Raw genomic sequence first — 27992 nt, forward strand, 5'->3', positions numbered from 1 at the left:
CAATTTGTTCAAAAGGTATACTTGTTTTTTTAAATCATCTAAGCCATCTGAGATGACCGGACACTTATTTGACCTGCTGTATGTAGTTAAAAATTGGTCTGGTCTGGTGATGTGGTGGATGTGCCGTGTTTTGCTGGGAAACCTTCAACGATTCATTTAGCAAGGTAACGTTCCTGGGCCGCATTGCAGGAACTGTTCTTGATTGGTTGGAGGATCGTGAGAAAGAATTGAAGGTGTTGATGTGTCCTCCAAATTCCTCAAATCTCAGCGCAGAATAATAGTTTTGATAGACCACACAACTTCCATTTTCTTACTCTTAATGTCATGGTGCCAGACACTGTTGGGAACCCTCAGGGGTGTGGTGGAGTCACGAAGGGTCAAAGCCGTTCCGGTGGCTCAAGGGGGACTTGCGATATATTAATCAGGCTTTTTAAATGTGGTTTTCTTAATAGATTCATCGCAGTGGCTAATAAAGCCTTGCTTCATTAACATGGGTCTACCTCATGACCGGTGACCTCAGTGATGACCACAAACAAGGGCGGGTAAATATTTTAAAAGCCTTTACGGGATCACTGCCCTCATTGTGCTCTAATGGTGCTTTTGCGGAAAACAATCTCTCAGTCGCTGAAATGTCAAATGCAGGCATTACGCTCCTCCTGTCAGGTTAATCAGCCAAGAGGGTTCCGCGACCAATGAAAATGTGTTTGAACAGCTTGGTGCCGTTCAGCACGTGTAGTGTGGCACTGGGCACTCGAGAGAAAGCAAACACTGCATGAGAGCCGGTGGTTGGTTTAGAGGCCCAGGTTAATGCGATGCACTCTTCCAAGCATTAACTTTTTAAGCCAGGATAGAATGACAGACTTAAAAAAAAAAAAAAAAAATACAAGCATTAAATTACTGGATTGGTGATGTCCAATCTGTCACTTGTCATTTATTTATCATTGCTAAACTGTGCTGCATAAAAACACCAGGATTTATACTTACTGATTTTTTTTTTCTTTTTCATAGAGGAAATGTATATTATACTGAATATACATTGAAAATAATACAATTGCACCCGTTTCTTGTTTAGTTATGTAATGATGTGGAAAAATAAGTGCAACATGTTACTAGGTAACCACAGACTGTAAACCAACTGCGCTGACTTGCAAAATCTCTCATTATCACTGGATATTCGTGATTTTTAAAAAAATGTATTGATTGCATAGGAACCAGGATAGGAAATGATTGTGTGAAATCCGAACCACTTCTTCTCACCCTCCTCCAACACTGCAAGGATGCATTTTCCAATTAAATGAGCAAATAAACACCGTTGGACCATGCTAACTTTCAACATGGACGGAGTTCTTCCCTCTAGATTCGTGGCACCAAGCAGAGGCACCAGTCGGGTGAGAGGCTGAGGGAAGTTCATCAAAAAGGGCAGTTTTGGTCAGGACATGCCCCTGACCTCCAGCTGTCGTACTGCCGTTATTACAAAGCATTGTATGTACAGTTATACTGACATAACAACTATGGATTGGGCTAAATACATTGCCCACGAAAATATTCAGCAACGTGTACAGAATTCTTTTTAAAAATGCATGTAAAATAAAGGTGTATTTTAAAAAGGCATGTCAGCAACGACATCAATGAAATGTCAACGTGATTTATGCTGACAGTCATCTCTGTCTGTATCTATAGCTTCATTTTAAACGCGCGAAGCAGAAAAACACTCTTGTGTGCTGATTCTTCACCTTCAAGCACACTGTGTTTTTATGGCTTATATGACGAAAGTATTTCAGTCCAGATATGGGAAGTCCCATGTATTTAGCTAAGTATTTAACCCTTACACATGTGCACATTGCACAAACAATACAAAAAATGTATAAATACATTATAATTTTTCCTCGTCTAGCACCTAACAATCTCCGAGCATGCTCCTTGCTGACAAGTTCAGCCTTATCAGGGCTCTTAGTTTGTAAACTCAATATTCTATAGAAATCAAACGAGTATTGCTGGTATCTTCCTCTTGTAAGTCGCTTTGGATAAAAGCGTCTGCTAAATAAAGTAAAGTAAAGTAAAGCTCCAAATATAGCACGTATCAGCTTATATTCCACAGTTGGCAACTAGCGGCCCCGCAACCAGAAGGTTGCCGGTTCGAATCCCTGTCACTGAGCCAAAGCACCGTCCCCACACACTGCTCCCCGGGAACCTGTCATGGCTGGCCACTGCTCACCAAGGGTGATGGTTAAAAGCAGAGGACACATTTCGTTGTGTCACCGTGTGCTGTGTTTCACACTGACAATCACCTTTACTTTACTCATCAAAAACAAGAATCTCTGCAAGTAATTTTTGACAGTTCTTCTGACTTCTTTTGTTGGCTCTCCATCACGTGTATATGTTTCTAGTTGGCTGTGAGGGAGCACATTTTTCAACCCACACTGTACCATCTTCTGCCGTCTCATGCTTGGAGTCTTTCCGTGTGGGCTGTGTCTGCAGCCGACCTTTCATCTTCTTCTTCTTCTTCTTCTTCTTCTTCTGAGGAGGAGTTCTACTCTCTAACCCAGAACACATCTCATCACCTGAAGACATGTCAGAGTCCGAACCCTCTTGCAAGTGAATGGATACTTCCCCACCTTCCCAGTCACCGGAGTCACAGAGCCAAAGCCTCGGCAGCAGTAATCTCTTGGCATCTTTGCGACTTGTTCGTACCCGTAAGTTCTTGAAGATTGTGACTGCATGTAGTAAACTATAGCTGTATTTTACAACATGCTGGACCCAGTGAAACTTTCCAATGGGCCACCCATTTACAAATGAATGGGAGACAATTGTTGGTGATTGAGTTCTTAGTTCCAAATCAAGGGGCCATTTGGCCTACCTCAGGTAGGGCTGAGGGGGTCAGAAAAACCTGGGAGTTCCAGTGTTAAAAGCAGAGGACACAAGTTTTTAAAGTAAAGAGATTGTCACATGTGATACACAGCAGCACAGCACACACAGTGAAATTTGTCCTCTGCATTTAACCCATCACCCTGAGTGAACAGTGGGCAGCCATGACAGGCGCCCGGGGAGCAGTGTGTGGGGACGGTGCCTTGCTCAGTGGCACCTTGGCGGATCGGGATTCGAACCGGCAACCTTCTGATTACGGACCCGCTTCCTTAACCACTAGGCCACCACTGCCCCATTGTTTTGTGACAATCACTTCACTTTCGCATCCCCCTTTGAGCATGCAAAGTTCATTAATGTTTTTTTATTTTAAAGAAAAATAACTTTGCGGTTAAATATCGGTTTCTGTCTTGATATTTATGTATATTTGCAGTGGGCGGGGTTAAAGCGCTCCCGTCGGCCAATGGACGCCCGGCGTCGCGGTGACGTCACGCGGGTCCCGGACTTCATTCTGCGGGAGTCGGAGGCTGCCGCTCTGGGAGATCACAGCCTGGCCCAGCTCCTCCCCGGGAACCTGTCGCGGGAGACTGACCGGTCCGGGACGCGGGCCGCACCGACACACCGACTCGTGGCGGGAGGGCGCGGGTAAGTTCCCGCTCGGCCCTTTTGTGTCCGTGGATGTGCGCGTTTCTCCGGGAGCGCTCGGCTAGTAGTTAGCCTGTCAGTGGACCCGACGCCAGTCGCGCCTGTCAAAACAAGCCCCCGCGCTGCTGCCTCGCAGCCGGTTTATAACGCGTCGGTGCGCCGGTGGCGGACGCGCGGACAGCGGGAGGACTAGCGGCGGAAATGCCGCGCAGCATCAGGACGAACCCCTCTCCCGGCGTGCATTGTGGTGGGGAGCGTGACGGCACCCGACCCCGCGGTCAGCCGGTGCCTGGCGGATAAAGTCCCCGACCGAAGCGCGTTCCCGGGCCCATGTAGGCCCTGGCCGGGCGTGTCGGTGCGCGATCGCGGGCTGTGGGCATGAAATGTCGTGGGAAGTTCAAAGGTTCCTGTTGGATTTGCGACACTTGATCTACAAAAAAATATATATATATATATATATATAAAAATGCGCGTTACGTTTGCGACACTCTCCTCTTGCCTCATTGTTTTTTTTTCCTTTTTGTTTTCTTAACCTCTGATATGAATCCCTTCGGTTTCATAATTTATCAAGAACTTCGTGTGGAGGCACGTAAGCCTTCCTTCCAGTCTCGACCAGTCTGTTCAACAGCCCACAGATCATCGCTGTTGTGGCCTATTCTTTTTGGCTTGTTTGTCTGTTTGTGCTTTTTGAATGCTGGTATGTGCACGCCATCCTGTTCCGAAGAGAAGCCCTGACCTTTGCCCTCAGCCGTTCCCGCCGCTTGTTTTTATGGGGGAATTGATAGCGGTCGTACTTCCGCCGATGCCCGTCCGCCATCGCCCTGCTGTTGCCGAGGACTCTCTTTTTGCTGGGTTTTAGTGGCCTTTGAGCAGTAAAAGTTGTACCCTGAGTACAAAGGCTGAAGCGCGGCTGTCACCTGACGTCCTCTCGTTTTTCTTCTAATTTACTTCTCTTCTTCTTCTGCTTTTTCTGACGTTTCTGTCCACTTAACACGAGCAAAAGCATTTATTGAGTGCCAACCGTGGCACAGAGGGGTGGGATCGCGTTGCCTGGGAGACGCAAGGGACTGTGGGAGCTTCACTGACGTGTCGTAATTACAAGGAATGAGATATGATTATGTGTGGATACCGAAGCCCGTCATTGTGGTTTGGGGTCTTAAACCTGGCTAGTAGATCTTGACAAAATGCTACAAATGCTAAGTTCTCAAGATTCACAAGTTCACAGAAACACCCTTGAGGTTTATTTCAATGGATTAATCGTGGATGGAGGAAGGCACTGTGACATTTTTTGGTTGTTGGCTGTGTACATTGTACATTATGTACATTGCTCATTGGTGTCATAAATTGTGAGTATAGCCTGAGCACTTACTGATGTATAATTAAGCTGTAATTAATATACAGTACAGGCCAAACGTTTGGACACACCTTTACATTCAATGTGTTTTCTCTATTTTCATGACCATTTACATTGGTAGATTCTTACTGAAGGCATCAAAACTATGAATGAACACATGTGGAGTTATGTACTTAACAAAAAGTGGAGACCTGACCTCCACAGTCACCGGACCTGAACCCAATCCAGATGGTTTGGGGTGAGCTGGACCGCAGAGTGAAGGTAAAGGGGCCAACAAGTGCTAAACACCTCTGGGAACTCCTTCAAGACTGTTGGAAAAGCATTTCAGGTGACGACCTCTTGAAGCTCATCGAGAGAATGCCAAGAGTGTGCAAAGCAGTAATCAGAGCAAAGAAACTAGAATATAAAACATGTTTTCAGCTATTTCACCTTTTTTTGTTAAGTACATAACTCCACATGTGTTCATTCATAGTTTTGACGCCTTCAGTGAGAATCTACCAACGTAAATGGTCATGAAAATAAAGAAAACACAGTGAATGAGAAGGTGGCCTGGCTCTTGGCCTGTACTGTATTTTTTTCTCAACCTCCATCTTTGAGATATAAGTCTGTGTTTGCCGCTCTCTGAATGGCGAGGCAGAACGGCCAAAGCTCTCTTTACACTTATCGCCATTTCTAGCCACTGCAGGGCCATGAACTCGTATTCATGTTACATTATCTCACAAAATTGTCACCGGAAATGTCCTGTCCTTTGCTAAAATGTTGTTGAGTGTCTGATATGATGCTCTCTGTCTGGTATAGATGTGTGCCCTCCTGACCACGGCGAGTTGGCTGCATCACGGCGGGCTGTAAACGCCGCTTTACAACACTAAGTAGCGCTGGCTAGTGAAGATTAGCACCCTCGCCGCTGTAACCTGCCATCAGGGAGATTACGAGTGCTCACCACAAAGACACATTCTCTCAGTGTACGTCTGTAGATTCCGTCTTACGCCGTCCCTTGGTTTGCCTGTAGGGTTTCAATATGGTTTCATGGTGATGTTGATCTGAGATTAGCCTGCATTTATCTTTTCTTTTCCTTCAGACCGTATCTGTATCGTTTTGTGACTGATCTTTACCTGCCGACAACAGTTTGGTCTTTGAATAAATTTAAGCACCCAAAATAACGTTTCCTCACAAATGATATCTTTTCTAAAGAAGATAGTCATGGTAAACGTGGTTTAGTGTCTGGGCTAATCTCCCATGAACCTTCAGTCATCAGTGACATGCTGGACACCATTGACCCCTGTGTGTAGAACGCAATATATAAGCTACATTAGTCCACTGAAATTCTTCTCAGAAAACGGGCCAGTGGTGGCCTAGCGGTTATGGAAGCGTCCCCGTAATCAGAAAGTTGCCGGTTCGAATCCCGATCCGCCAAGGTGCCACTGAGGTGCCACTGAGCAAAGCGCCTGTCATGGCTGCCCACTGCTCACTCAGGGAGATGGGTTAAATGCAGAGGACAAATTTCACTGTGTCCACCGTGTGCTGTGCTGCTGTGTATCACAAGTGACAATCACTTCACTTTGACTTTGACGTCTTTCCCAATTTTTTCTACAACGTTACTTGATTTTCAGGTTTGTTTGCCCCAGTCCTGCAGACTCACGTCTGGAATTCTACGTCTGAAATGCCGTATTTGAATTGTATGATGGGATTTTAGCAGCAGTGACTTTTCTCCTTATAAAATGCTCCTCCCTGTGGCTCGTTTGCTCGTTGACTTGTCGGTGTGGTAGGAAGAACTACAGCCGTGCATGATAGAATGATTGTATTCATCGCTGGGGGTCCTGTGGTGAAACCACAGCAAATCACTTTCACTGATGGTAACCCGAAAGCTCTCGCGCTGTGGGCGTCGCCCCAATGCTGTAGATGTAGGTTTGCCTGCGTGTAGGACAATGCAAAGCCTACCAACTCGGTTTCATCACGTTTTCAGAGCGCGTGGGATTTCACCTTTCAGACTATGTTCCAAATGTGACGTCTACATGTCACACTCCACATTCATGGGTAGCATAAAAGCAGCCATCTTTGATTTACAGTTGTTTAAAGTGGTTCCTGTCTTCGATGTTTTCAGGTTGTTAGCTTTGCGAATGGCAAAAAACTGCTGTCCAGTTTTAGCCATTTCCTTTGGCCATTAAGAAGTCTTCTATCCTAAAAAAAAAAAAACGTCCACTGCCATGACGCCTGGCTTGATGCTGGGCTTCCTGTCTGGTGATAGTGTGTTTTGTCCATGTGTCTTCCTTAAACAGCAGGGTTTTCCTCCAGGGCTTCTTCTGCCGCCGACACCCCACAGAGCATCTGGACCTTCTTCCTGACCCTAATCTGCCTGTTACCAGACCAGAAGCTTAAGGCCATTCTTTTTATTCTTTTGAGGCCTTTGAGCAGCAACGTTTCAAGATATTTGGAAGAATGTGATTAATTGGGGGAAGACAGTGGTTGGACTCGTAATCAGGAGGTTGTGGGTTCGAATCCCGAACCGCCAAGGTGCCACTTTCATGGCTGATCACTAAGGTTGATGGGTTTAATGCAGAGGAAACATTTTGATGTGTGAAGCGGTTGCTGTGCTTTGCCGCGTATAACAGAATTGTATTAAAACGACAAGAGAAAATTGAGAACATTTTACTGAATAGCTAATAAATCCTTTCCCCAGCAGTAAATAACTGTAGCGGTCAAGTTTTCATCCAGTTCTGTCTTTCCTTTGCTTTCCCCAAAATTCTTTCTTTCACAACCCCTGCCGCCTGCGCCGCTGCCTCGATCAGAGATGACGGCGTGGTCACTTCTCAGTCCGCAAGGGACCGGCAGACTGGTTTATCTCGCTTACGTGACGCAGCGCTGGCCTTACAGGAAACAGACGAGTCTGTATCGGTTCGGGCTCATAGACCCAAGACGCCCAGCGGTGTCCGTCATGGAAGATTTCTTTTTTTATCATTCTATTATTAAAGAATTGTGTTAATTGGTCCCCTGCTCTGTGTGGAACGGCATGCCGCTGGTAAATGTGCCACAGGATTTAACGAAGTTGCGGCAACTCATTAACTTATTTTAGGGGCCAAATCACGCTGGTCATGGGTGCTGTTTTTTTTTTTTTTTATAAGTGTTAGAGTTTGACCTGGGAAAAATGTACAATTTTGGTAAATGTTTAAGCCGCGGAACAAGGTGTCAGGTGCGTATCGGGGTTAAGCATTGGAGACCCGGCCTTGCTGACCTCATCAGAAAGGGAAGCATCGAAGCGGAAGATGTGCAGGGTGGAAAGAAGACATTCGCATTCACAGCACTTGGCAGACGCTCTCGTCCAGACTGACTTGCACGAGTGCTTTTAAAAATGTCCCTCCTCAAAATCCCTCGTTTGGTTCATTAGGACCCGGTGTGTATATACCGTTCGCCCTCCTGTGTGCTTTTTACTATTTCCTGTAAAGTATTGATGTTCGCTTGCACTACGTGTGCACCACGTAGGAGCCAAGACAGAGGAGAGTCTAGACGAATGCTTTCCCGGTACCTCGAAAGACGGTCGTACCAGTCGAGCAGCGCTGGAGGTTCGAGAGTTCGAGCGAGGAGTGACGAGCGTGAGCCTGGTCTCCCTTGACTACGAAAGAACATGAAAGGTGCCCACTGTTGGGCCGGCCTCATGTGGGCAAAGCTTTGGAAAATGGTGTTTAAAATGGCAGGAATTCCGCCCGCACTGCCACCCCTCAGGCTGTCCAGAGTCTGGATTTGTGCCCTGTGATGATGAACCCACATGGTGAGGTTCATCATCAAAAAAGGCGTGTACAGTGTCTGTTCTTAACGTGGCATGAGGTGTGGGGCTAATTTGCTTAAAATCATTATGGCACATGTTCGTGAACCTGTTTTGGGTGGAACTGATTTGCTTGACAGTGAATGTCGCCGCGTGTGCTTGTGTCTGTCTGACGCGCCCTTTTGTCCGGCTTTAGAATGTGGATCACGCCCGTAATCGCTGGCGCTGGGGGTCACGTTGATAAAACACCCCCACCTCACTCGGTAACCATGGTGCAGTTTACACCTGACTCACCACAGTATCAGATAATCTACAACCGCTGGACGGCCTACATTTATTCTTCAAAAGTGCTTATTTGAAGACGCTATTTCCTTGATCTGAATCGCAAGAACAAAAGCGAGAACCCCGCCCCTCCGCCCATGTCTGTAAAGCTATAGAAAGTACAGAGTTCAAACGCTCACGCGCCATAAACCAGGATTCCGGAGACACCTCTCACCAGCAGGACTTTAAGATTTAAGAAATGTCACAGGAAGATGATGAAATGAAATGTTAACGTTAATATTACGGTTTGCCTGAACTCAGGAACAATTACGAGTGATCTGTTATTTCACATTGTTTTGTTGATTGCATTATAAAATATGAAAAATAAACAAACGTTGGCATTTTATCCAGCAGTTTTTTTTATTTTTTTTTTGCATAGTTACCTGCTTGCCAGAAATTCACATTTGCTGATCATTCACAAATCTGATCATTCTGTACCTTTTGCTTGAATCATAAAAAAATCCCACTTGTTGTATTCAGCAATAACTGCTGTGAGAACTATGACCAGTTTTAAATGATTTATTTCACGATGCGGCTATTGTTATTTGCGAAAAATATGGTTTTGCCTCATGTTTCATTGTGAATTTGCAAAAACATTGTATGACTGGCACTGAGAGGCACTATAATACTGTTATTATACATCTACTATATTATATTATTATATTATACTTGTTATTTGTTATTTGATCACATTTCTTTTCCTGTGGGTGTCCGATCTTTCGTTACCCTTGGAGTCCCGGCCTGGAAAATCCTTGGAGCTCTCCGTTTCTAAAGATATCTCAGGCTTTTGTGTCCTGAAAACATTACCCACATGCCCACGTGACTCCTCTAAACCATGACAGTGGGCCCTCAGTGCCGACTCTGCCACAACAATCTCCGTTTGTCCGTGCCGGGCAGAAGGAGTGGGCTTAACGCGCCCGCCTCCCGGGCCATTCAGAAGCGGCGCGGAGTTTCCTGTGCTCATCCTCCGCGCGTTACGAGGGTTTATTCATCCCCACGACACAGCTCTACGTAGATCTGGCTGGCTGCTGGTGAGTGTCGGCATATGGTCGTAAAGCTGTGGCCGACTTGGCCTCCAGATGTCCGCTGCGGTGCTACCCGGACGAGCAGCAGTTCCACCATCGATGGGCACTATCTTCGGGCCGGGCGCAGTACCACGTCCTAGGCGTGGGGATGGTTTGTACAAATGGATGTTTGTGCATGTGGTGTGTTCGTTGGTGGGAGTACGCGCTGACTCGCGGCTAAAGGAATGGTGCTAATGCTGATCTTCGAATGCACATCTTTGTATGAAGCAGCAGAACATGCCCTGCCAACACTGGGACCAAGAGGTTGTGGATTCAGATCTCAATGCGACATTTGGGATTTTTATTTGGTTTTGCTGACTGATGGGCTGTCAATAGCTGAAAAATTCAAATCAAGATTTGTGCTCCATCCCGGCACGAGATGCTCAAATGACTTTTAAATGACTTTTTTTTTTTTTTTTTTTTTTTATGACTTGAATTTCACTTCAAATGCTTCAAACAACTTAAGCAAACTTTTAAATTTTTTAGAACCAAGCTGATGGCTTTTTTTTTTTTTTTTTTTTGGGTGATGCATGCATGATTTATATATCAGCCCGACCAATCGGTTTGTGAACTTACTCTGTGAACCCTCTTAGCTCTAATTACACCCCTCCTTTCCTTTCCTACGTAGATTCTCTGCTAACTCTGCTCTGCATCTATGGGGATTCTTTAGATTTGTTCGCGTTTTTTTTTTTTTGTTTTTTGGTTTTTTTGGAAAACTGCTTGTGGTGGAACCCGAAACCGTGCTCCAGTTTAGCTTTTGACCCGTCAGCAGCCCACATGCATACAGGTGAGACGTGTCTGCTGCTGAGACACGGTGAAGGGACGTGAACCTGGGTGAACGTGTGTGCTGTCCGTCACCGGTGCCCATTCTGCGTCACTTGCTTTGTGTCTCTTGGTCTGTTTTCCGGTCCAGGTACCGTACAGCCCCGGGGATTTAGTAATGCGTCACAGTCTTTCTTTTTTGCTTTAAAGGCCGAGTGCATGGAGCTGAAGGTTAGCCGCCTCGTCAAAGTGTTCATTAACACAGTGCTGTTAAGGGTGGGGTTTTCTTTTAAAAATTCTGAACTGCAGGTGCCCTGGTTGAAACATGAGATATTAATGGAGCAAGATGTTACAGGAAAGATATTTTTTTTAACTTTTAATTAAATAAATGCTGGTAATATCCACAACTGCATACATACCGCTCTGAAGTTGTCTTCTACAGTACTGTAATTGAACAGCTTGAAGATATGCAATTACTTTGTCACATTTACATTTACAGCATTTATTAGACGCCCTTATCCAGAGAGACTTACAAGCAGTATTTACAGGGACAGCCCCCCCCCCTGGAGCAACTTAAGGTTAAGTGTCTTGCTCAGGGACACAATGGTAGCAAGTGGGATTTGAACCTGGGTCTTCTGGTTCACAGGCGAGTGTCTTACCCACTAGGCCACTACCACCCACTAGTAAAATACGGCGAGTCGTTGATCACTGTCGCCATCGTTCTCCTCTGCACTCGATCTTACGTGCAGCAGCTCTTAATTCCTTTGTATCATTTTCCATGATGACGTTTTATGAGCTGTCTTGTGTTCCGCTTCGAGCGACATGGTGGCGTGGCATCTTGCGCTGTGGCCTCACACCTCCGAGGTCGCGAGTTTGATCATGGGTCCCTGCTTTGTGTGGAGTTTGCAGCCTTGTCTAGGCTCTCTGGTTTCCTCCCACCATTGAAAGGCATGCACACTTGGTGAAGTGCCCAGATGCCCAGAATGCACCCTGCGGTGGGTCCCTAGCCATGCACCCAATGACCTGGGATAGACTCCGGCACCCGCAATCCTGGTGTGCATTCCTCAAACTGATCATGAGATAAATGCATCACCATGGCGATCATTGTTTTGATGTGTGTGCATGGCATGGGAGGTGTCCATATTTCCATGTGAAAGTGACTTGAGCTACATGTAAGTATTGTTCGTACATGCATGGGAGGGAAAGTAATTTATTAACTGACATATGTCTGCCAGCGCTATGATGGTGGCAGCTTGTTTATTGAACCTTTCCGATCAGCTGACCTATTACATCATAAAATAAAACAATACATTTTAGCTGGTGGCAAATGCATGTCGAGAGGTGAACTTTACAGCTTTACAGCTCTTTACACTTCATATGTGCGCTGTGTGCTTTACAGATTAATTCCAGAATGGAATTAATATTTTCCAGGACATAGGACCAAATTACCCCAACACAGTCCTGGAAAGCCGTGGATGAATTCCAACCTTGGTGTGCAGTTTTATTGTGGAATTAGCCGGAGCGGTTCAGATTTCCATGCTTGGAAACACTGAACAATCTGCTAGGGTGGTAGTAGCCTAGTGGGTAACACACCCACCAATGAACCAGAAGACCCGGGTTCAAATCCCACTTACTACCATTGTGTCCCTGAGCAAGACACTTAACCCTAAATTGCTCCAGGGGGGACTGTCCCTGTAACTACGGATTGTAAGTCGCTCTCAATAAGGGCGTCTGATAAATGCTGTAAATGTAAATGTAAGTCTCCAGTCTAACAACCAGGATTCAGGGTGAAATTTATCCTCTTTCTCCAATCAGATGGCATTATTGCTCTGTGCTGAAACTGAACCATGGTTAACAGAAGGGAAAGGCCAGAAAGGGTCAGGGTCAGGGTCAGGGTCAGGGTTCTTGTTCCAGGGTACAACGCTTTGTTTATTTGCCTTGTCCTTCTTGGTTTTTGTAGTAGCAGTCACATCACTTGACATATAAAGGTTGCATGCTGGCCAGTGTTGGTAATTAGTTGTAGTTACTAGTTACGTCTTTCAAAAAGTAACTGAGTTAGTAACTGAGTCACCCGGGAAATTAAAAATATATATTTTTTAAATGTGGATGGTGTGGCTTCATCTCCTCCTTCGGGACCTGGGTTTGGTTTGTGCTTCTCTCAACTTAGACATTCTAGGCCTCTAGTTCTGATGAAGGGGTGAGATGATGAGAAGAGGTTCATCAGATCTGAATTGCTCGTTACCGACGTGGATGAAGACTTAATAATGAACATTTAACACGTATGTTATTATGTTTAATTTCAACAAGGGAAAAGTAATGTCTGTAAAAACGCTTATTTTGCCATTTCTGTCTTTCATACATGCATGTGTGTGTTTGTGGAAATACCTGCCCACCTCTCTGGTTGGCTAAACATAAAGTTAAACTCAACCTTAGCTAATCATCACCACTTATGCGGTTGTCTCGCCCCTTACCAAAGACAATAAAAAAGCTTTGACTCTGTTTTTTACGAAATCAATTTAATTACCGTAACACGCTGTGGTCAGTAACGGTAATGCTGTTGTAACAATGTGAACAGTAATTGGTTAGATTACCTGTTACTGAAAAGTTCCTTTTTGTTTTTTTTTCTGTATTAACGCCGTCTTTGCGACTCCATTGGAAGTTACTTGTCCCAGCGTGACTCGACACTGTAGACCCATTCCTTCGGAGGATATGAATTTGCACATGCAAATTATGGTAAATATTGTAAGCAAATGCTTCCAGGTTGTGCCGGTTTAAAGAGTGGGCCCTGTGAATGTGAGCTTTGAACCATGTTAATGGTTCTCTTACCTGCAGGAAGTCAGTAGGGTAGAGAAATGGCCTGGATTGCTGGCTCTCCTCCAATCTGAAGGATTTCAGTGCAGTTCCTGTCGACAAGCTATGAATGAAAGGAATATCTGAAGCGTGTGACCATATCGAAAATGTGGCCGGGAAGGAAACACCTCATGGTGACCCAGTAGTCAGAAATTTTACCTGACATTTATTTATGTGTTCATAATTTTTTTGACGTTCTGTCAAAACGATGTGGAGAATTGTTCAAAAACTGGAAAAAAAAAACTGATTAGGATTGTGTGAAATATGAGTGAGGCTTTTTGAAGTACTAAGCAGGATCATCCATTATGTTAATGCATCCATGTTTTTATGGGGTCCCTCTGTCAGTCCAACACTATCAGACTAAAGCTGTGTGTGGATTCGTCCCTTTCATGGTCCCTTTCATGGTCCCAGTAGTTGGAATATGTGCCACAAGTCAGCATTGTCACACCAGTCTTTCATGACATCACATCAGGCGAATAAACAGCGACTCCTCCCAAGCCGGCTAATTAAACCAAACAACCAGGCACGCCCATGACTGCATGGCACTGAAGCATACCCGCACGTGAACCAAAGTATGTGGCTTTTGCTTTTCACTGTTCGCTGATGTCTGCATTGGATCAGGCCTCACTCCATTCCTGTGAAAGTCATGGACACCTACGCTGTGTTAAATAACCCATTTGTCATGAAATGCATGAAATTACTTGTAAAATAAATCAGGAAAAAACATACATATTATAGAACGCATCAAATGTGTAATTTAGCCATGCTGTCGCATATTAAGATGCGGTCTGTTATCAACGTGCATGCTCTGTAACTTTTATTTATGGAGGGGAATACATGAGAACGAATCAGCCAGATATGTGGAGCCTTTGTTAACAACTGCTAATACCGCTCAAAAGAAACAGATTTCAAATTTGTATTTGACTTCGGCCAAGCATTTGTGGTATGAAGTGTGTACTTGCATGCGCTGTGAAGCAAACGTCAGGCTACTGTCAAACAGTGTAATCATTAGCTTAAGATTTGTGACTTTGGAAGCAAACAAGTTCGAGATGAAACGAGATGCCTTCGTTAGGCTTCGGGAGGAGGCGAGTTAATGGATTTCACAGGCCTTTCGAATTGTTCTGACAGCTTGGGCGGACGTCGCGTCGCTGCAAACAGTGTGTGTTAATAAATCTTGCCGACCCCTGGCTGCACTAGAACACTTGCTGATTCATTGACTGTGTTTACACGTACACCAATATCCAAGTTGTCCCGGTTTTGATCAGGTTCAGGATATGGTGTGTAAATGGGAGTAATAAAATTATTCCTGTCCAAGTATACACGATAAATGCTAGTATCCGACCAGCCAACAGATGATCGGAAATAGGATACTTCAAAATCCTGATCATAACCAGGACCATTACATTTTTGGGTCAAGTGGGGCAGTGGTGGCCTAGCGGTTAAGGAAGCGGACCCATAATCAGAAGGTTGCCGGTTCGAATCCCGAGCTGCCAAGGTGCCACTGAGGTGGCAGTGAACAAAGGTCCCGTCCCCACACACTGCTCCCCGGGCACCTGTCATGGCTACCCACTGCTCACTTCATGACAGAACCAGGTGTGGAACCCCATGAGTGACAGACCGCAGAAGTACCTATGCACTCAGACATCGTTATGCGTTACGAGTTTCCGGACAAACCAACTCCACTGCTTTGGCTTGAATGCCAGACAACCGTGGACAACAAGACCATGTGACAATGCCGCAGTGGTCTACCGTCGTGTGTTTGATCACCTTGCACCGAAATGATGGTCGTCAGCGTTGCTGGAGCAGGCGAGGTGATACGCTGAGCTCAACATGGTCCCCACGGTTTGCTTTGGTGGAGGAGGTGCAACAGTCTGGGCAGGCATCACCAGTAAGCGCAAAACAGATCTGGTTATTGTACATGGCTCAGTCACTGCACGTTCTTACCTCAGAGACATCATTGAACCCATCATCATCCCCCAATTCTACCAGCACAGCCCCAACTTTCTGTTCATGATAATTAACATGATAATGATATGATAATGATATGATACATGTACATGGGGCAGTGGTGGCCCCACACACTGTCCCCTGGGTGCCTGTTATGGCTGCCCCCTGATCACAAATTCCCCCCAATTCTGCCAGCACATCCCCAACTTTCTGTTCATGATAATTAACATGATAATGATATGATAATGATATGATACATGTACATGGGGCAGTGGTGGCCCCACACACTGCTCCCCGGGCGCCTGTTATGGCTGCCCACTGCTCACCAATTCCCCCCAATTCTACCAGCATACCCCCAACTTACGGTTTATGGCAATGTGGCAATCGTGGCAGAATCGTCACAGCTCGACTTTGAAGTGCCTCACATGGTAGGGCCATCAATGTCTCCTGACCTCAACGTCTGGTGCCAGTTGAAGCAGAGACTGAATAATCGTACCCTTGGGACCTGGCAGAACTGCGTGTAGAACTTGTGGAAGAGAGGAAGAGTGCCTCAGAAGAGACTTTGCTGTCAAGCTGTCATTGCGGCAAATGTTGGAAACACCCGCTAGGGAGATTTAGTTCTGAGAAGAGGAAAAAAAAAAGTTTGCATTTTTATTTACAATCTTTACAAAATACTTTGCTTGAGTGGTGAGTGTGCGAAAATAGTTCATATTTAGTTTTGAGTTTTTCTTTGATAATAAATCTGCAAGCATGTAAACAATTTTGTGTTTTTCTGACTATATGGGGTGCTGTGTGTACATTAATGTGGGTACAAAATGACTGCAATATAACAAAGAAAAATTTTAAGTGGGTTTGAATACTTTCTGTACACACTGTACTTCACCTGACAGTTTTACAGTTCTCATGCTCGCTACTTCCTCATTCTGGTTGATTCAGACCTCCAAAAACCGTGTTCCTTTTATGTCATGATTTATGTAAATCCTGTACTGAACGGGCTCTTTGCTCCGTGAAATAGTAAAAATCGAATAGAAATGAAACCGTGCGGACGTCTGCGTTTTCTGCGCATTGTGGCTGTGTTTGAGTGGCTGTCTGCTGGGCTCGGTAGGATTTAACACTTTCGGCGTTTCCACAGTGACATCAGGCCGTTTCGTTGTCTCTGAATCCAATTAAAGAACCGCTCAAGGTTCTTCTGCTCAGCAGTGTTCTGTGAGCTGGTCAAAGCAATGCCAGATGGCTCAGCAGGTTAGGATTTATGCTACTAATAAAAACGGCGACTAACACATATTTTCCAGAGAATTTATGAGCTCACTTTGTCTCCATTAGGACCATTTTACTTACACGGTGAAAGGGGGAGTCTCTTAAAATAGAGTCTGCCATTTGCTAAAAGTAAATGTTTTTAAGACGTAAGAGTGTTTGGAGACTTATTTCTTGGGCTTCAGCAAAAAAACAAAACAGTCTTCTGAGTTATTAATTTGCCAGTTTTATGATGTCTTTTGATGGCTGTGACCATGGCTTTTTAGAGATTTGGGGAGAATGAAGGCATTGTTTTGTGATTCGTGAATAATTCATAATTTCCGAACTCTTGGCCGTGTCTTGAGCTACGGTGTCCAATGAAGGACACAGCACGGTTTGGGACGTTTGACATGTGGAGAGAGGGACTGTGTGTGTGGCCCGTTTTTGCCTCTTGGTTATGTCAGGTTTAGCGGCTGAAAGTCAGATAAGAGGAACAACTGACTGGAAACCGTTTGTTTTTTTTTCTTCTCACTTGTTCCTTGCTATTTTTTTGGCCAGATATTTGACGTTGTTAAGTCATAAATGGTCATGGATTTTGGTTTTAACAATCTTGTTTTTCAGTGTGGCTAGGATACTAGGTTTATTGCAATCTTTTGCATTTATAATGACTCTAATTTTCTGAAATCTATGAAATGCGCCAGTAATATTCATTCCGATGATGATGCTTGTTTTTCTGGATAAGGCGTCGAAGGTGCTTGTGTACCAGTCACTGTGTAAACTGGAAAAATGTTCAAAACACAAAATATACTTCAGAATGATTAGGAATAAATGCTATAGAAATGTTGATTCATTATATCTCAAATCGTTAACATTGTTCATGTTCATGCCCCCTTTCCCCCAGAGCCTGTAGTGCTGTGCAATGGAGGATGGGAAGCCGGTATGGGCGCCCCACCCCACGGATGGGTTCCAGCTCGGCACCATTGTTGACATCGGAGCGGACAGCTTGACCATTGAGCCGCTCAAGCAGAAGGGGAAGGTGAGTGCCGTCCGCCCCCCTTTAATCCCAGAGCTGCTCGGCAGGGTGTGAGGGTAACGCTGTCTGGCAGGTATTAAGACCTTCCTTCTGTACCACTGTGGCGCCACGGCAGGCCCCGCCAGAAACGCGCGTTGCAGTCATTGCTGCGTTTTGTGATTGTCCTCTTGTTGGAGTTGAGTTTAGCTGGATTTATTACAGTGTTACGATATAGTAAACTAACATTGGTAAAGACTGAGGTATAGTGCCATCATTTTACACTTTCAAGGTTTTTATTAGTCAAGATGGTATTGATTGATTTGGACACTGAATGATTTCATGCTGTGTGTGTGTGTGAATCCATTGTGTTCATCAGTGATTGATGTCTTGTGTCCTAGACACTCGTATAGGCACAATGTGTGGTCTGTTTTTTGGTTGCGAGTTTCTTTGTGCCAGTGTACCGTGGGTACCCATAGTGGCCCTGGGCACTTCCCTGACATCAGACAGAGGGCCCGTGGCTGCGTGACACCACCGCACATCATGACAATACCCCGCTCTGTGCCCACTTGTGTAGTTACCAAGGGTAGAAACCAAGGATCTAGAGCTCGACAGCACCTGCTCCTTTTCACTGTAGGTAACAAGCAAGATGTCGTCAGATGTCAAATTTGACTATTGGACTGAGCCTGTCACTATTCCGGGGGGGAATGTGGCGAGTTTGTCAGCAGGTGTGCACAGACTGACGTAGCGTAGACTGACAAATTCATGTCAAAATGGCATCATATTTAACCTAGTCAATCACTGATGAAAAATGACTTAATCACATTCATTTTTGGGCCAACCTACACCTGTAATTAGTTAACTCCAGTAACAGTGGAGTTAACTAACAGTGGTCGAAATTACTATACTTTATACATGCTGGTGATCTCAATGCCTACCTCTTTTACTTATTCTCCCAGTATATGTATTATTGATTACTACTTTACTTCATACATTTTAGACAAAACCATAGGTCAACCATTGGTTCACCACCATAGGTCAACTCCTCTAGGATTTTTTTTTTTGGGGGGTGGGGAGTTAAAAAGCCTTTTTTAAGCAACTTGTCAAAAAAAATTAAATGCAATGAAAATTGCAGGAATTACCCATTTTTTTCTGAAGTAGTGAAAGGTTTGAGAACACATTCGCGTTCCTCCTCTGACATCTCCAGGTTTAAGTGCCCTTGGAGATGGGATGTAACGTCCTATGCCCAGCAGTAACTCGGCCAGCCGTCTCTCAGCTCTACTGCAGCCCATTATGCAACATTTGCTGTTTTACTGGCCATCTGACCTAATTAGAAATAACCCAATGCATTCAAGCACTAAAGGCAGATTTTAGGTGCATTTAAAGGTCCCCTATTATGGAATGTTTTTTTTGCTTTTATATAGATCTTAGTGGCCCCAAAGAAATTCCGCCGTGGTGCAGAATTAGAGCCACTTTTAGCCAGTCACACAATGAGATTCCCCATGACACGCCGTTTGGTGTCTGTCGCTTTAAATGAGAAGGAGAGATGAGGTGGAGGGCGGCCTGTAGAAGTCATCGAGTATTCATGTCAACACCATTCACCAACTACAATGTTTGGTGCAAACAGCTAGTCGTGTTTCCGTTTTTTCTGGAAAAAAATGTAATTAACCCACTGGTTCTTCGGTCACGTGTAATAGAAATAAAAAAAAAAAAAACATTTCTCATTTTTACATCCAATCACCGAGCTACTGCAATGCTTCACACGTTTTCAAGCCATGGCGGTTGGTGGAGATAATGTTTTAGGGGAGTGGTGAAAAAATCTCTGGGCGGAAAAAGCATCAGAAATGGGAGGTAACCTTTCCCCTTATGACTACATAAGGGGAGACATTCCAGATCCGGCCATCTGAGCTGCCGCTCTCTGAACGGCGAAGCCGAAATATCGCAATTTCTAGCCACTGCAGGACCATATACGGGCTAGGGGAACTTTAAATAATATCACGAAGTGATATTTCATAATAGGGGACCTTCAATATATTGATAAAGATGCATTGTTGTTTTTGCGTTGGACCCTGAGAGAACAGGAACAGTTCGAGCTCTTTAATGTTTTAATACCGAGAGCTTGACTTCAGATCGTGCTGAATTAGTGTTTGTCGTGCTGGTGAATAATGCATTCATTCGCTGCCATGTATTCCACTTTTGCTGAGGAGGTGTGGAGTGACGCAGCACCTCGGTCCTTGCTGCGGCCGCCTGGTTGCCTAAACAGCAGCAGAGCAGGTGGATGAATGAAACTTTAATGCTTTGGCTTTTAACCCAGTACTTAGGGCGGCATGTCCGGTCCAGATGTTTGTTCAGTTCCTGCTATTTGAACAGGTGACCCATCCACTACGCAGGTCAGGTGTGGTTGGAGACGAAACATAATAAAAGTCTCAACTGGAGTCTGCTGTTGTCAAGAGTAAGGGCCTAGCAGACCCTGGAGTCCCGTTTATATAGGTGGTGGTGACCAATAATTGTGATTTAAAACACAGCACATCACACGGTGTACACATCAAAATGTGTCCTCTGCATTTAACCATCACCCTTTGGTGATGCCCGGGAGCAGTGTGTAGGGACGGTGCTTTACCAGTGGCACCTCAGTGGCACCTTGGCGCTAGACCAACCACTTCCCCGGTGCTATACTCGGATGGTAGGTGGAGCTAGTAGGACTCAACTACCCCCACGAAGTAAACCTAAAGGTGACGGGACACAAAAACACAGCCAGCCACACAGAACATGTGGGAGCATAAGTCCAGGGACGTAAGACTAGAACTATGAAGCCATACTGTTTATGTTATATTTAATTTCATGGTATTTAGTCCTTATCCAGAGCAACATATAATCAGTAGTTACAGGGACGGTCGAGATGAAGATAATCAGGGTTAATAGTCTTGCTCAGGGACACATTCGTAGTAAGTGGGGTTTGAACCTGTCACTTTGTGATCATCTGGTTCATACACTACCATGCCCTCCCCCACCCCTTTTCATATTTCATATCTAATTATGTGAACAATCCAGTTGCACAATTTGTCTTAATTTGAAGTGCATATTGATATTCTTGTGTTTCAGACCTTTCTGGCTCCGGTTAATCAGGTGTTTCCTGCTGAGGATGACCCCAACAAACATGTAGAAGACAACTGTGAGTCTAATCTTTTATGCAACATTGTTAATCAATGTAAAGGAACCACCACACGTTTGATACATTCTGGACTGTCTCCTTATAGGTTCGCTGATGTACTTGAATGAAGCCACACTCCTGAACAATATTCGTGTGCGCTACAGCAAAGACAAAATTTACGTAAGTAAATTTTAAACCATGTGCTGCTAATGACCGTGGCATAATGCATTTTAAGGCATAAATGCATTAAAATGGGATCTGAAGAATTCCCTGGGAATATTTATTACAATAGCAGCTTATGTCCTGTGTGATGTGATGTGCACAATCCCTCGTTGTCTTAGCCCTACCTCTGAAGTCCCACTGTGGTTCTACTTATTGTGCTCCTTTGTTGCTTTGATGTTGTTTTCCTTTCATCCCCCTGTTCATTTTTCCATTTTCTTCTTTCATGTGCTTGGGTGTGACCACTCTACCACCGGCTCTGTGAGCTCTTCCGGTTTGCTGAGTTGGTTGATATTTCTTTTTGTTGTGTTTTGTCGCCTGTCCCACACTTTCAATCTCTGCCCTCTCATCACCCCAATGATGAAATGTAAACTCCCTCTGTTCCCTACCCCCTGCAACGCAGCCCTGGGGTGACCTGCTCTGCTCACCTCGGACTACTACTATCCTGTTTCCTCCTAATGCAGTTAATTAGTCAACACCGCAACCCTACTTGCCCTCCTCTTAGCCCTTGTGGCCGCCGGGCACATGTCACCTGTGGAAAACGGGCAAAGGCCACTTTACTTCCCTCCAGCACCCTCTAGTGCCATCAGCTATTTAATGCAGGCCGATCACATTTTCCGATCTTAAAAGAATGTTCTCCAAGGAATAATAGTGCTGAGATTAAAGAAGGGTGTACAAAATTAGTACCGCCCTTTAAAGGTTTGATCAGTATTTTCACCGACTGCTTAATGAGCAGTAATCCCTTGACTGTCTTGCTGCAACATTCAGAATCAAACTCGTTTTGATTCAGTTATACGTTTTTTATATATAACTCACTTTTGGTAAGTACACAAAAAGCTTGCTTTAATGCAACTTATCAGTACAATTTATGGATGCAAAAGGTTTTCAGAATTCTATATTCAGTATTTTGAATAGAAATTATCTGCTTAATTGTAGATGTTGATAACAGAATATTATACGAATGAATAATTAACAATGAAATGAATATTATACAACTACTATTAATATTTCATTTATGCTAATGCAGATATGCAAATAGTCATAGTAACAAACAAAATACATTGCTGAAAGTATTTTGCCTTACCCTGTTTGTTAAGCAATGCCATATATAGATTCTAGATGATTTTAGCATTCCTATAAAGCATCTCAGTTAGTCAGAATACAACTCTTATGTAATACATTTTAATGTTTCGTGTTTCTCTCTCTAATTAGACCTTTGTAGCCAACATACTGATTGCAGTGAACCCCTACTATGATATCCCCAAGCTGTACTCACCAGAAACCATTAAGCAGTACCAGGGCAGGTCTCTGGGCACGCTTCCACCCCACGTCTATGCTATCGGTAAGTGCCAGCCACTGCATGGCTGTCAGCTCGGCAAGGCCACAGTCTGAGATTACTGGGCCCTTCTTCCTCCATGATAAAGCATCTGTGGCTCTTCGTATCAGACCACATCAGCTGTACCTGTCTGGTAGACCTCCTTATGGCAAGATTACTTTCATACAGCAATATTATAAGCCGGGTGATACCGCAACACCACCTGTCCTCATGCACAGCTTCAATCTTATTATCCTTTTCAGTCTTGTGCTTGGTTGTGCAAATACATGCTTCATTTAAAAAAATGCACATATTGCACTTTCACCAGCACCCTCGTGGTGGCAGTCTAATCATTTCATATGATTTACCTGTTATTTCCTATGAATAGTTTTAGATGGGTAGAAAGCAAATAATAGTAATGTATTGGTTCCTCCAGCGGACAAGGCATTCCGTGACATGAAGGTGCTGAAAATGAGTCAGTCCATCATTGTGTCTGGAGAGTCTGGAGCAGGAAAAACAGAAAACACCAAATTTGTACTAAGGTAAAGACCCCTGATGCTTTTTGAGTCAATAGATTTGTAACCCTATTTAATGTCGTGCTTATCTTAAGACTGGAAATTGATGATTGAAGCTTAAAATAAAACAGATAGAAGGCCAAAATGTATTTCCTGGGATTTTGTTCTAATTCTTATGCTTCCTTAATTTTTTGATTATGCAGGTATCTAACCACCTCCTATGGAACAGGCCAAGATATCGACGAGAGAATAGTAGAGGGTAAATTCATCTTATTAACTGTTGATAAATGTAATGCAGAAACACTGGTTGTATACAGATTTTGAACCTCATAATGTGCTGATTTGCAGCAAACCCACTGCTTGAGGCTTTTGGAAATGCAAAGACGGTCCGGAACAACAACAGCAGTCGCTTTGGGAAGTTTGTAGAGATACACTTCAGTGAAAAGGTCAGCAGTGGTCGTCTGAAGGTGAATGGATGTTGTCAGCCAATTTCCATGATTATACACACATTGTTCAGTACTGTTCAGAAATGAGAATTTACTGGAATTTTACTGGAATATTTTCCCCTCATCTTTTTCGTAGAATGCTGTGGTTGGAGGTTTCGTGTCCCACTACCTCCTGGAGAAGTCCAGAATATGTCGGCAGAGCCAAGAAGAACGTAACTACCACATCTTCTACAGGCTGTGTGCCGGCGCTTCTGAGGACATTCGGCAGAGGTTTTACCTCAGCTCCCCAGACACCTTCAGAGTGAGTAAAGGGCTAGATCACTTCTAACACATAACTACATAAATACCGCATGGTCTGGTGTCGTAATATATTCTAGATATTACAAGAGGCCGTGGTGGGTTGTGAAAAGGCCTCACAAGTCTAAGGTTGTGAGTTCAAATCCTGCTTGGACCGTGGGTGTGCATGCTCATGTTGGCGGGGGTTTTGCCCGCTGTTCAAAGGTCTGCACACTAGGATTGACTTTAGGTGTGAGTGAATGGTGTGTGCGTCTGTCTGCGCCCTGTGGAGGGCTGGGTAAGTATCTCGGGATGGGCTCCGGCAGCTGCGATTCTGAGTAAAAGGACTAAGCGCCTAAGGCTGGGAGTGGGAGAGAGATTACAAGATGTCAATAGGTACTACAGTAACGTGTTTTGACCACTAGGTGGCAAAACAGGCCAAGTCCAGAACTAACTATCTGAACATTTCAGCATTCGACTAGTTCCGTTTTTTTTTTTTTTTTTTTTTTGTCAACACGCCTATGAAATTATTTAGGAGTTACTAAGAATATGCATATTTTCCCCCAACTCAATGTTAAATGATATAGATCAACTGAAATGTTATACTTCCTGCAGCTTTTTTTTTTTTTGAGGGGGGGAATTTATTACTGTTATTACCGATTTTAAAAGTTGTGTGGCAAATTCAGATATTGCAATTTTGTGAACGTCACATTGATTTTATTGTATTGGGTTTAAATATTTAGTTGCATCCATGTTGACTTTGCATTAAAAGAAAAGATACAAACAACCAAAAAACTTTGGAGCGGTTCAAATGGGGTGCAAGGTAATGAAAGATGTCCTCTTGGACAAATCCCCATTTGACCCTCTCCAAAGTGATCTACCTTGTTCCCAAACCTCTTGTTCCCTGAACTGGCCCTTTGTTTGTCCAGCTGACAGTTGGTATTGTTCTTGCACTTCAGCTTTCTGCCAGTATGCTTTGTTACAAACTAGCCCTATTCCCATCACGCTCGGTCTTGAAGAGAGTTTCTGTCTATAGTGAAAAACAGCACCACACACGCTTGACTTCTGGAATTAAAGTCTATACGCTTGACCTTGCTGTGATCTGTTTCTCTGTTTCAAAAAATATCTTCTCAAAGCTCAGACCTGTGGGTAAAATGAGAAATGTTTGCCATGAGGAAGAGGTTAACACTTGTAGCTTCAGTGTTACCAGGGGGGTCTTGAATGGCCTTTCCTTTCACTTGATCTTCCCACTGATCTTACTTTGTGTCATAAAACCGCACAGCGGTTAAGGAAGCGGCCCCGTAATCAGAAGGTTACTGAGCAAAGCACCGTCCTCACACATGCTCCCCGCGCCTCTCATGGCTGCCCACTGCTCACTCAGGGTGATGGGTTAAATGCAGAGGGCAAATTTCACTGTGTGCACCGTGTGCTGTGCTGCTGTTTATCACAAGTGACAATCGACAATTTTAAAAGGTGCATTGTGCAAGATTTGTACTGCATACAGTAGGGGGCAGTATATCACACAACAGCTGGCCTATCCACCCCTCTCTTCTGAAATAAACAGAACCCAACCGCACTTCAGACTCCTACTAAGCATCTCATTCCTGTTCCTTGATGTAAAAAAAATGTCTATTTGTCTCTGCACATAAAAATTTTGGTAGTTATTATTAAACTGACCATAACCAGTTGTGCACCGTGTCTGTAATAAAGGAGGTAAGCCTGGTGGCCGGTATCCAGTCTGTTACTACTCATCTTAGGTACGAGTGTGAGTGTGTATTTGATGCTGCGTGAACTCAGTTTCAGCTCTCCAGGTACACAGTAGGTTTTACAAGATCGACTGCTGCTAGCTGGTCGTTCCGCGAAAATCTCTGCAACAGATTTTATAGACGTATTTGAGATTGGATAAGAATTCAGCTAAACCAGTTAAAATTCTCATGCTTTATTGAAATCGTCTCCACATTATTGTACTGCATTAATTCCTTCTTGAAAGGTTTTAAACAAGAAAATGTTTTATGCTTAAAAAGTTCATTTTTTTTTGTAAGTTATTAGGTAAAATCAGATCTTTTCGTGGTAGTGAAATTTTTCTGGGAAACGTTCAGTCATGATGTGTAAATATTAATTTGCCCTTCTATTCATAACGAATTTGGCCCTCGCTGTGGTTCAAGTCTGAAATCTGCGTTCTGTGTTATTACAGGGAACAGAGTAATGCATAATCCCCTTATGGTGTCTGCTGCTCTTTAAGGACTGAATGAGCAATAATCCTTCGGCTTGGTCTATTTCCTCTCAGTGCTCAAGTCATGCTTAGCCCAGTGGAATGTAGATTAGGCTTCGGGATGTGAAGGGAGCCTCCTCACTCCTCTCTGTCTCTCAGGAGGACCGGGGAATATTCTGGAACGCAGAATCAAAAACGAACGCCAGGGCGCTTTTGAAACCAGGATCAGAAGCGGAGCCGGGATTAAGGCCTGATTAGCATCTGCGTCTCGTCGCGTCCCGTCGTTTAACTCTAATTTCGTCCTTAATTATGGTGTTTTCGCAGACGGCCCGCGCTCCCGCCTTCGCTTGGCGACTGCCAGCGTTATTACTTAATCGGTGTTTTAGTGCCAGTTCTCAGGTAGCTCATTACTGTACCCCGAGCGAACACTTACCCTCCTATATTCTAATATATTTATTCCCCTATCCAGACTGTAAAGCCAAGGCTTCCATCTCATAAAACCTCCTGTTTGTGTGCGAGGGAGGGAGGAATGGAGGGAGGTGAGAAAGTTTTTCTGCTGACCTCCAGACTCCATGAAGGCTTTTTTTTTTTTTTAATGACATTTACACACAACCCGGCTCAGACAGCGTTGTTCGCCGGCCGTCGGCATGACTGCTGCAGCTGCACCGTGTGCTGCCGGCCATCTGCTGGGTGGCTGCTGCTTTATTTTTCTTTCCCTCCCTCCAAGCCCTCCATCTCCAATTTTTACAGGCTCTATTAGATCTTGAACACCTTTCTGTCTTTCATTCGTCCTGTAAGACTGTTAGAGAATGATCAGTGAGGGCTTCTGCCTTACTGGAAGTCTGGGATGCTGTTGACATTTTGTATCTGCCTCCATTAATTGTTAACAACTGGGCTGTGAGAGGAGAGGAATTGGAGGCATAGTGAATGTATACCTCCACGTTCACAAGCGGTGCACCCGCCAATCAAATTGTCCCACATGTTGTCGACCTGTATGGATTTTTCTATAGTAACTGATAATAGGGCAGTCAGTAGAATGTCTCTTTATCTCTCTCTCATCACCCTTAAGCCATCACCCTTAATGAGCAGTGGGCAGCCATGAAAGGTGCCTGGAAAGCAGTGTGTGGTTGCTTCCTTACCCTTTAGGCCACCACTTTCCTGGTCAGAAGTGGACCAGGTTGCCAGTTCAAATTCCAATCCGCCAAGGTGCCACTGAGCAAAGCACCGTCCCCACACACTGCCTGTCATGGCTGCCCACTGCTCACCAATGGTGATGGGTTAAAAGCGGAGGACACATTTCGTTGTGCCACCGTGTGTTGTGCTGCAGTGTATCACAATGACAATCACTTCACTTTCACTTTCACATCATGCGAATTGTGTAACTGTGTGTGGTTGCGTACCTGACACAACACTGTCCAAGTCCAAATGGAGTCCAAGTTCTGGTTTTGGCCCATTCTGTCAAATTTTACAAAAATGTCCAGACCCATATGAATTTCCCCACACTCGAAAGAAGTCTGGGCAGCGTTCACCCCCTACTTCCGACACCCTGGACAATTTATTGATCCTCTGGCCATGCATAACGCACTCTGCTGCTCCATTACATCCCTCATATTCTCCCAAATGTCACCTCGTATAAAAAGCCGCCGTTCCAAAATTTCCACATGTATAGTTCCTACCCTAGAAGCCTCTTGCCGTCTGTCACCTGAGGTATCTGTTGCACGCTCTTCAGAACAGACGCTGTCTCCTGGGGCACACAGAGGGGACCCCCCTCCCCACCTTTGGGGGGGGCAAAAAGCAATTACAGAAAAGAGCATCTCGTCCCCCCTTTTTTTCTCTCCATAAATTCCTGCTGTGGACAACGTGGCTACAGCATCGATGCTTATCATGGCAGTCATGTGGAGCCGCCACATCAATCGTGATTAATCTCAGCTGAAGACATCATTTCCAAGAACGAGTCCTGGTAGAAGCTGCAGATGGGTCGTACTTGGAGTGAAAGTGTTTGTTTTTGCCACTGTGATTTAGACAGCAAGCACAGCACACAGTGCACACAACGA

The 27992-nt window shown here is 44.5% G+C and overlaps 1 protein-coding gene across 13 annotated transcripts in view; it reads left to right on the top strand.

The window, feature by feature from the left end:
• Positions 1–3359: 3359 nt before the first annotated feature.
• The window catches only part of myo6a (myosin VIa), a 67556-nt gene continuing 42923 nt past the window's right edge, over positions 3360–27992 (top strand). For 7 of the 13 annotated variants that reach the window (XM_029002777.1, XM_029002780.1, XM_029002781.1 and 4 more), the window contains exons 1-9: positions 3360–3507; positions 17697–17831; positions 20907–20976; positions 21062–21135; positions 22387–22516; positions 22926–23031; positions 23208–23263; positions 23353–23471; positions 23587–23751. In XM_029002777.1, coding sequence (XP_028858610.1) covers positions 17715–17831; positions 20907–20976; positions 21062–21135; positions 22387–22516; positions 22926–23031; positions 23208–23263; positions 23353–23471; positions 23587–23751 — 837 coding nt within the window. In that variant the 5' untranslated portion in view covers positions 3360–3507; positions 17697–17714. Of the gene's footprint in view, positions 3508–9934; positions 10116–17696; positions 17832–20906; positions 20977–21061; positions 21136–22386; positions 22517–22925; positions 23032–23207; positions 23264–23352; positions 23472–23586; positions 23752–27992 lie in introns of those variants that run through there. The other 6 variants (XM_029002779.1, XM_029002789.1, XM_029002784.1 and 3 more) reach the window with 2 other exon arrangements.

This window comes from Denticeps clupeoides, chromosome 14, assembly GCF_900700375.1.
Source record: "Denticeps clupeoides chromosome 14, fDenClu1.1, whole genome shotgun sequence".
Classification (NCBI taxonomy): Eukaryota; Metazoa; Chordata; class Actinopteri; order Clupeiformes; family Denticipitidae; genus Denticeps; species Denticeps clupeoides.